The sequence below is a fragment of the Cryptomeria japonica genome, chromosome 4 (assembly GCF_030272615.1).
Source record: "Cryptomeria japonica chromosome 4, Sugi_1.0, whole genome shotgun sequence".
Lineage (NCBI taxonomy): Eukaryota > Viridiplantae > Streptophyta > Pinopsida > Cupressales > Cupressaceae > Cryptomeria > Cryptomeria japonica.
The window spans coordinates 185,534,906-185,545,236 of NC_081408.1; the positions used below are offsets into that span (position 1 = coordinate 185,534,906).

The window sequence follows — 10,331 nt, forward strand, 5'->3', positions numbered from 1 at the left end:
AGGTAAATTCTGAAATCCATTTGTTCGCACCCGCATTCTAGATACCTATAAATATGCTACGTTGTTCCTCCAATAACCGGACGCCACATTTTCATTTGACACAAATGTTGAAATGGATTAATTACTAAATTGATTGTTAAAGTTTGTTAAACACGTAATCTATTGCTTCATGAAGAATCCTAGATAGACGTTGGCCATCCGGCACGTTAAATAGACCCTGCTTTTCTAATATATTGTGTTGATCTATTTAGAATTTTAGTGAGCTTTTTACAGTTTGTGCTGTGATTTGAGCTAAAATGAGTTTTAATTGGAGGAATTTGGAAAATGCTGAAAATGTGACGAGAATGAGCTTTGATGGGGATTTGGAGAATGAAGAAGATGTGAAGAGACCATTGTTTTATCAAACAAATAGTTGGTATAGCAATTCCAGGATTAAATTTGAGAGAGGTGGCAGCAGGAGGCAAGTTCTAGAGGCTACGTCTAGAGAAAGTTCTATTAATGCTGTACTTTGTACACTGATTGTGGCTTTGGGTCCTCTGCAATATGGGTTCACAGTAAGTTTGCTTCTCTTGAATGTAACCAGTCATTTTGAGGAGAATGGTTTGATTGGGATATAATTAAGTTTGCTTCTCTTGAATATAGCCAGTCATTTTGAAGAGAATGGATTAAATTGGGATATAATTATGTTTGCTTTTCTGCAATATGGGTTCACAGTAAGTTTGCTTCTCTTGAATGTAACCAGTCATTTTGAGGAGAATGGATTTTCTGCAACTTGGGTTTGCTGTAAGTTTGCTTCTTTTGAATGTAACCAATCATTTTGCAGAGAATGAATTGTTTGTGATATAATTAAGTTTGCTTCTCTGTAATATGGGATCAGATGAAGTTTGCTTCCTTTCATAATATAATTCATCGTTTCGTTTTGTTTTGTTTTCTATCTTGATCTTATTAAGGCACCCACAGCGAAATGCACCATGAAGGCTAGAATATCTTTTTTTGGGATTGGGTTTAGAGGCCAAGTAGCATTTTATTTTATCCTTATTTATAGCCTGTAGGTCAGTTCTCAACCTCATGAATGCATCATCAAGCTTAAACCCCATTTGCACTGGGAAAGCCATGAGCTAGGGTTTTCATTCTGCCAAAATTTGTTTGTGACTTGCACTCAACGTTGTCTGGATATGGAATATGAGACATCTGTAAGAGGCTTAATTCCTCACATTCTTCCTGTATGATGATGGGTTTTATTCTGTTGGGCGCCTACTAGGGGCATCTTTATAAGGTATGTAGTAGCCTGCTAGGGGCATTCCTCTGGAACTTGCACCAAGTAGCTCAATTGGGCATAGGAGCTAGGTACAAGGAGTTCCTATTCTCTGAAAATTTACATTACCCCGCCTTGACTTGTCCTGTGTGGCATGGCATTGCTTAAAGACCATTTAGCAGACGTTTGTATTGGCAATTTCAGTAGCTTCGCCTTCCCACTAATCATGGGCAGCACCCGCTTAGTATTGGTTTTAAGTTAATCATCCTTAAATGCATATTCTTCTCTTTATGAGAGAGGAGTGAATTTTGTAGATCAATTAATTATTGATTGATTCAGGTACAGTACTTAAATGGTAGTAAAGCTAGTTTCAACTTTTACTTCTTCTCCTGGCTCCTAACTAAAAGCAGTGTACAAAACTGAAGTATTGAGTGGCAGCAGTCTTCAGTTTTGGTGACAGTTATTTTTTGATTTGTCCTTCAGTTTCGATCCTAGAAAACAAAAAATATCTTAAAGAGTTGTCCCAAAATTTCATTAAATGATTGCTATTCATGCCCTCAAATGAAGGAAGGACAATCTACAGAGTGGGTACATTTAGGAAGTAATATAATGTAAGAGAGGGAGCTAAGGGATTTTTAGCCTAGTCCGGGTCCTGAAGTAACCATGAAAATTATTAAATTAAAAATGAGTATGAAAGCAAGTAGAGACTGGTTTAGTATTTAGTAAAATACATATGGACTAATTAGACCTACAATTATCATCTCCACCCGATATATGATTTCCCTGAACCTATTAAAGATTTATTTTATGGAGATGGAACTCTAAAGTTCAATACTGGCCAATGCCATGGAAGTGCTTTATCATTTATGTGAGTGCTGAAGATGATGTCCAAATGGAGGAGTATGATTTGAGATTTAAAGCAAAATAATAATGTTAGTGTCTACAAATGATCAGATTAGGTGAATACAACTTAAGAGTACTGTCAACAATGATGGAAAAAAGAAGAGTGTTTTAGTTACATTGCATAGGAAAAGTAAAGAGTTGTTAATGTTTGTATGGTCATCAAGAGTGATTACATTCTTTAGGTAATGGTCTCAGCTAACATAATCTTTGCTGCTACTAGTTAGAATGTACTGTCGATTCTCTTACCATATAAGGTCAAATATTCAATGGAAAAAATAGAAAAATGGCAATATCAGCCAAATCATGAGACTTGGAACAAGTATAGAGAGGAGCACCTGTCAACTAAAATTGGCTTAGGCCTGACAAGTCCTTTTTGCTAGCAATGTCAGTGGGGGATGAAGGGCACTTGACAACTTGCCAAAAGAGACCATTGTAGGGCAGTGAAGGAAGAGTGAAATGTGAATTAATCAATCCAGTAAGCCTAGGAGATCATTTCAGTGCTTGACACCTGAAGACAGCTACCTTATGGCAAAACAGAGCAAAAACAACTTTAGTCTGAATGGTAGAACTAATATATGTTTCTTCACATTATCCTCGAACAGAGAATATTACATCTATTGGAACACAAACTGAATTGGGCTCCTCACTTTGAAGTGTTGCTTAAGCTACACTTGCTGAACAATGCATCACGTGCAGATTTAGATTTCAACAATCCAATATTGTGCTTTAATCAAGTCCTTTATGTCTCAGCTGTACAAAGAGCTACTGCTAAATTATAATATTTCAGTTTTCTCCACTTTTGGGTCATACCAAATAAATCTCTTTTATCATTTGAGACTAATCTATATATGTATTCTGTCAGGGAAGGAATTGATGATGAGGTGCTTTCACATTTTAAGTTCTGTGGATTTCTTGTCAAAGAGTGCCCCGGTAGGCAATAGATACAATGTCCTACTCTAGAAGCATGAAAGAGGCTTTATGGATCTCCAAGTATGACCAAACATTCAATTTGTTTCTTTTTCCAATTTAAGGCCACAAGATGGTATTAATGAGTAATATGATAAAATCCATCAACCTTATCCTTGTCCTCTATAAGTGACATTTTTTGAAGATCTCTCTGACAAAAATAGCTAGGTAACTCTAGTGCCCATTTCTAAAACTGGATGTGAGGGAACTTCCTAGTTCTTAAATAAGATACTTGTTTCCCTTGCGTCTGAAAACAAGCTTGACATATGACAGATGAAATGTACCTCTATTTTTTGAGCTGCAACAAGCAAAGTGTACAATGAGAATAACATCTAGCTTACAAGTTCAAAGCATTACTAGGATAGAGTATAGTAAAATATTTTTCATGTAAACTGTTATATGATGCTACAATATGAAATATTTAAAAGAAATAGATAGAAAATTTCCAATGACTGAAATTATTTCCAATGTAATTGTTGGAAAACTTGTATGCAAAAGTTGGCACAAATTTCACAAATGACTTACTGTTATTTATTATTGTTGTTATATATTTGGAAGGGGAAAAACAAAGAAAAGTGATATTAGTCATCTTGTTGCAGACTGGCTATTCATCACCGACTGAGAGTAGTATAATGAATGATCTCAATCTGACCATTTCTGAGGTATGTTGCATTACTCTTGGAGCATTGTATGTGCCTCTCTCTACTAGAATTGCAGATGTCAAGCTTGCCATTGTTGATGAATTGGCTGCTAACTTTCACACAGTTTTCTTTATTTGGATCACTGTCCAATGTTGGGGCAATGATTGGGGCCATGGTCAGTGGGCTACTTGCTGATTATATTGGAAGAAAAGGGGTATGTTCTTAGGAGTTTGTATTGTTGAAGGGAAATATAAGTTGATATATATGAATTAATTTATTCCTTTCAATCTTAATTGATGTAAGATGTCCCTTGTACGAGTTCTGATCTTCTTAAGAGATTTCTCTTTACATACACAGGCACTGGTAGTAGCCTCAATACCCAATATTCTAGGGTGGATAGCCATTTGTTTGGCAAAGGCAAGTTGTAGTTCTTCCATTAACGAACCCTGCATCATATAAACATGGCCTACAAAAAATGGTCCTAGAATTATGACATGCATGTTTGTAAGTTCAGTATCAGAACTTCTGTAACTTGCACATGAAAAGAATATACTTAAGTATTCTAATTTCCTTATTTCTTTCCGGATGCAGGATTCTTCATTTCTGTATATAGGTAGGTCATTGACGGGCTTGGGAGTAGGGATCATATCATTCACTGTAAGTTCATTGATTTATCACAACCCTTTACAATAAATTCAAGTTCCTGTTATTAAGTGTTTTCCTCTCCCTTGCCAGATTTATAATTTATAATTTCCAGTTTTAATTCTTATTATTCACATAGAGACACACGTTTGCCAAAATCATTCTAATTAAAAAGTCACTGAATGATTTCTGACAACAAATGGAAAATTATCATCTGCCACAGCAGTGTTCGGTGTATACTTAAAAAGCTTTCCTACATAGAAAACATAGATTGAGAGGTGGTCTTTCTAGATGCATTAAAAACTGAATTCCTTGTCAACTTTTGAGATCAAAATATTAGATACCTTGTCAAGAACTCAAAACGATATAAATTCCTTATGCCAGACATTTGTCTGTATTGGTCAGATTATTTTATTCTCCCATATTGCACTGCTTTTCTTCACATGAACAATAGCCAATAAAAAAATTTGATGACTAATAATAGGGATTACTCTTTGGAGTAATCAGGAAGAAAAATGGCCTAGACATTCATATAATTTTCTGCGTTGTATGTTATGATCTTTTCAGGTGCCTGTGTATATTGCTGAGATAGCTCCTAAGCACTTGCGTGGAGGTCTTGGTACAGTCAACATGGTAAGGACTTGCTCATCACCAGCATTTGCTGAAAACTCAACCTTTAAACTGTCCTTAAATGTAAAATGTGGTCATTTATTTTCATTTGCAAAGTCGAAGTTGTAACAAACTAAGAGACTACTTGTGAAACAGCTCTCCATAACAATTGGTATATTCGTGGCATATCTATTGGGAATGTTCATTTCCTGGAGGCATCTTGCAATTGCAGGTATATTGGTGGAAATTATATGAAAGAGAGGATAAGGTATAATTCAAATCAATTTATCAAAATTTCATTGTGTGGTTGCTAAATAATGCTCATCTTTCCAGTATTTTATGGCTATGCAGGTGCAGTTCCCTGTAGTTTATTGGTTCTTGGGCTTTTTTTAATTCCAGAAGCTCCAAGATGGCTGGTAAGATTCAATGAAATTAGATTCTATATATTAATGTGGTGCTAAATAAATTGATGCTTTTCACCATTGCTAAAAACTTATCCTGGTTAATCTGTGTTTATGGGCATACAGGATAATATTTGCAAAGATCTAGACTCGAAAGATCCTTACAAACCCTAAACTCTTATTACGATGAGATAATAGATTGATGCTTTTCACCATTGCTAAAACTTATCTTGGTTAATCTGTGCTTATGAACATACAGGCTAAGATCGGTAAAGATTTAGACTTTGAAGCTTCCTTACAAAGCCTTCGTGGGTTTGACTCTGATGTTTCCCTTGAGGCAACTGAAATTAGGGTAATTCTTTCACCTATAATTTGATCTTCCTTTTATTTTCTTTATGACATGTCCCTGTTGTTCTATCAAAATAAAACAGAACAAAAAAATTCTTACCAATCTTTTTGGCTTTGCATTGAGTGATCTAAGTACAAAGAAACATGTTGTACAGTTTTTGATTTACCAAATCATCTTTGTAAATATCTTCTTAGCCTTTAATCTCCTTAAGTAAGCTATTCATTTACTGGGGCAAAGCCTGCAATTGGGAATCGGCAATTGTTTTCAGGAAGGAGCCTTTACTACAATTAATGTGAAATTTTACTGTGCTTTAGAGTTCAATGGAGCTAAACAGGCGAGAACCAAATATCAAATTGTCAGAGTTATGCCAGAGGAGATATGCATTCCCTCTTACTGTAAGTATTCTTATGTTCCAATTTGAATGCCAAAAACAACAATGTGAGCTTTATGTTTTGCACATCTCTAATTACACGGGAAATTATACGAAATCTCTTTATGCATCTGTTTAAGATGTTGGAATTATGATGGAGTTGTGTGTAATGTTGTGATGATTTAAGCCTGATGCTTTGTCAGATGTCAACAAAATGGAAGTCAGAGGAACCATATCTCTATGTATTTTTTTCTAAACCTTGCTCTCAAACTAGTTTCTAACCTGTATTCTCCACGAGAAGTTTATTTCAGTTCATATTATAATTCTATATTCTATCCAGAACCTTGTACACTAACCAATGTACATATAGATTTATAACCTGCTTAGGTTATAGCACCCACAAATCATTATAATTAGTAGGCAACACAGTTTATCAGACCACCCGAGCTTCCCATCTGTTATCTCTTAAACTTCAAGATAAACAAGATAGACATCTTAAGCATTTCCTAGACTAGATTAGTATGAAATATTCTTATTTTACGAGTAAGCCTTATCCTTTTTTGATGAAAAATTGACCCTAGTTTTATAGCAAGAATGACTTTGATTATTTCCTTGGATATATTTTTGTCAATGCTTCATGCTTTCCATTATGTTTTAGGCACCTGACGATTGATCCGACTCCTAGAAATCTTGTACTGCACATAAAGATTTTCTTTGATCAAGGGTTGATGAGTATAATCACACGTGTCTCAAAGAAGAAGATTGTTTGGCATGTATGAATTCATTAGTACTAAGGTCTTTAGAATTGCAATAGTGAAAATTGTTTTCACAACGGAAGTTTTCCAAGCAATCAAATAAAACATATCCTCCAATGAAAGTGTATTTCATTAGATGTCCATGCTCACATTCCTCACATATGCGTGCTTTTCAATTTTTAACCACACTAGCTTCTAAACCATATCATTTGTTCCAAAGACCAGAAAATCCATGAGCCACCAAAGTCCTTTACTCGACTGTCTTCAAGCTCTCTTATGCTAAACATTCGGTAAATGCTTTACATTGTCATTGCAAATTCTACTGCCAACTTTGCTAGTAATCTCTACTATACTTGAATCTTCTCTAGAATTTCATTTAGTACAGTAGATTTGCAAATTTATTCATGCATTTCAGCATCTTTAAATCCTCTTTCAGACTTTCTTTGTTTGTGTGTCCTTATCGTGGCATTTTCAGAACCTGGCTGATTAATGTGTACTAGCAATGCACTTCAGATATTTTCTTCATGAAACATATTATGTAAGAATCTTATTGTTTCAGAATGTTTATTGTCAGATTGGCATTGGCCTGCTTGTATTGCAGCAGTTGACAGGAATAAGTGGAATTATGTTCTACAGTACTTCCATTTTCAAATCGGCTGGTGAGTTGTTTTATTCAGATTTAATGTTTCTACCAACCAATAGTGGTCCATGCACAACCTTGTTAGAACCTCTGCATTGCACATTTTACAAAGTACAAAAGATCTGGCAGAAAAGAAGAAAATAAATTATGTTAATTTATACAGATGGAAACGAGTAGGATCATGGGATTCAAAAGTACATTAAATTATAATAGGGAAGCACTAAACCAAAAATACAAGGAAAAAAAATGGCAGTTGCATATGTGAGATTTTTTAAGTTGAAAATGTCTGTCTTGTAAGAGATGCGAAATCTACTTGGGAAATAATTGTATAATCCAGAAAGAAAAAGATAACTAATTCTAATAAATCCAACAGGAATCTCAAATGCTGAGGTTGCATCTCTTGGACTGGCTGCAGTGCAGGTGATTGTAAAGTCCTAAGCTAGAAGTAGTTCAGCTAATTGCTTGATAAAAGATTTGGAATAAAGCCTTTATTTCTTTTTTTAACACAACTTATAACATTGATCTTGTATAATGATGTCATATAGATTCCAATGATTCTATTCATTGCATGGCTAATGGACAAGGCTGGTAGATGTGTTCTCCTCATGGTAAGTAAATAAGCTGCTTCTATGAATGCTCTGTTAAGAGATCAGAAGATCACCACAGATTCAACTCAAGCATTCTAAGAGAATTACATAATATTTCCTTCACTTTGCCAGATCTCATCTGCAGGAATGGCAGCCAGCCTTTTCCTCATAGGGATTGCATTCTACTTAAAGGTGTTCTTTTCAACTACCATAACATTTCTTTTGTAGCAGATAAATGAGGTGTACATGCTTTAATTTGTGAATTTTCTTTGGACAAACGGGAAAAAAAATTCTATTGTTAAGCAACTATTTACATATTTTATTATTATATGAAGACAGAAAATTGAATAAGTCCTCACTTTGAAGTTTGATCTCATGCTTCATGGAATCTTGCAGAGCAACGTGTTAGCAGCTTCTTACTTTTCCAGTATTTTGGCTGTAATTGGTTTATTGGTAAGCATGGGAGTCAAATTTATCTATTAGCCTTTCTGATTTCATTGCAAATGATCACATTTCATTATAGTTGATGCCTAGTAATCAATTTGACTGATTGGTGCTCTTTCACAACAGGCTTGCGTTGTTTCCTACTCAATTGGTATGGGGGCCATCCCATGGATTATTATGTCCGAGGTAATGTGTCTTCTCCCACTTACACCTGAGAAATATTCTAGCAAAAGACACTATTTTAAGGCATATTTTTAAATTCAGAAAACTGATGTTCACCCAGTAAAATATTTGGCATGAAAGAAACAAATCTTCAAATTTTGAGAAAGTGGACATGGTCCAGTAGTGAAGTTATCATGACTTCTATTTCACAAGGAATGCACTTGATGCATGCTAATCAATATAAAAGCTTGTGGGTATACATGGTAATCTAGAAATTGGGCCTCTATAGTGTTCTGATACTTTAACCTTATATCAGTCTTGACCTTCTAGATTCAATTTCCCTAAATACTAGACATCCCATCAATGAAAGATTCCATTCATCTTGTTCTGATTGTCAGACTTATATACGCTCAACTATAAATTACTTTGTTCTACTCTACTACTGCAGATACTTCCTATTAATGTCAAGGGCATTGCTGGTAGTGTGGCAACGGTGGCCAACTGGTCTCTTTCCTGGGCCGTGACAATGACAATAAATTTACTTTTAGAATGGAGCAAAACAGGTAAGTATATGGACAGATCATAAACTCCAGTTTGGGAACCTAGGATGGATTTCTATTTTAGTGTTTCTGGGATCATTGGTATAGGATTGCAAAGCTAAAATTGAGCTACGTTCCTTGCAGGAACATTCATGCTGTATGCCCTGTTCAGTGCTCTTACCTTAACCTTTGTAGTATTGTTTGTGCCTGAAACTAAGGGAAAAACTCTGGAGGAAATTGAGGCATCACACAGATAAAGTTTGGGGTCGTTAGAACTTAGGAACCATAAAGAGTACTCTTGGATGATTATATAAGCACGAGGTTCCTGCAACGGATGTGGTTGCTAAATGGAATAAAATTTGTTGGCCGTGAAACTGAAAGATGATACATCATACATTGGGAATTATATTTTGTCCTCAAAATTCGGGTTCTCAATACACCAAATTAGGTGACGTCTATACAGCTACATCTATTGGGGAATCCATGGCCTAATTCGATAAAGAAACCTAGACACAAGGATCTTTTAAGGAACTTCTGGAGCATTTGAATAGAAGTGGACATTTGGTATTGAAGAGTGATGTGTTCTTTAGGCATTTCAGTTAGCTGAAAAATATTGATCGTATTATCTGTAAGTATCGCACTCCAAATCCTCTGTGAAATTAAATTAAGTTGCATCATGGACTTTGTACACTGATAAAATACAGAAATTGTTGTGGACAAGCAATTCTTCTTCAGATTTGACTACTGGAAAAAACTTAAAAGTATACATTGCGAGTTCGCACTTGAGATTTTTATCATTTCCCTTTGTTTATTTATTTTTATTTGACAAAATTCAGATTCAGATATTTTGAAGAAGTTACAAAATGCAACAAGACGGCGGTAGAGTGAATCAAATCCTGGTAGAGCTGAACAAAATCAGATTAATTTTTTATATGGATGAAGAAAGTTTACAGAGAGTATTGATCACAATGACAATAAAAGGGTAAAATTTTTATTCAAAACAGAAAGAGTATTGATCACAATGACAATAAAAGGTTAAATTTTTTATTCAAAACAGAAAGAGAAGTA

General features: G+C 34.9%; 1 protein-coding gene across 4 annotated transcripts; it reads left to right on the top strand.

Annotated features, from left to right (window-relative positions):
- Positions 1-213: 213 nt before the first annotated feature.
- Positions 214-10,060, top strand: LOC131028086 (sugar transporter ERD6-like 6). 4 transcript variants are annotated; one of them, XM_057958300.2, is made up of 19 exons: positions 484-554; positions 643-713; positions 3,724-3,786; positions 3,890-3,979; positions 4,123-4,182; positions 4,357-4,422; positions 4,975-5,040; positions 5,173-5,248; positions 5,368-5,432; positions 5,677-5,769; positions 6,081-6,161; positions 7,466-7,550; positions 7,905-7,951; positions 8,077-8,139; positions 8,251-8,310; positions 8,515-8,571; positions 8,689-8,748; positions 9,173-9,287; positions 9,408-10,060. In XM_057958300.2, the coding sequence occupies exons 2-19, from the start codon at positions 684-686 to the stop codon at positions 9,518-9,520; spliced, it is 1,290 nt and encodes a 429-aa protein (XP_057814283.2). In that variant the 5' UTR covers positions 484-554; positions 643-683; the 3' UTR covers positions 9,521-10,060. The 4 variants fall into 4 exon arrangements, with proteins under 4 accessions (XP_057814282.2, XP_057814281.2, XP_057814283.2 ...); XM_057958298.2 differs by lacking the exon at positions 643-713 and having other exon boundaries at positions 215-554; XM_057958301.2 differs by lacking the exon at positions 484-554 and having other exon boundaries at positions 654-783.
- The last annotated feature ends 271 nt before the right edge of the window (positions 10,061-10,331 follow it).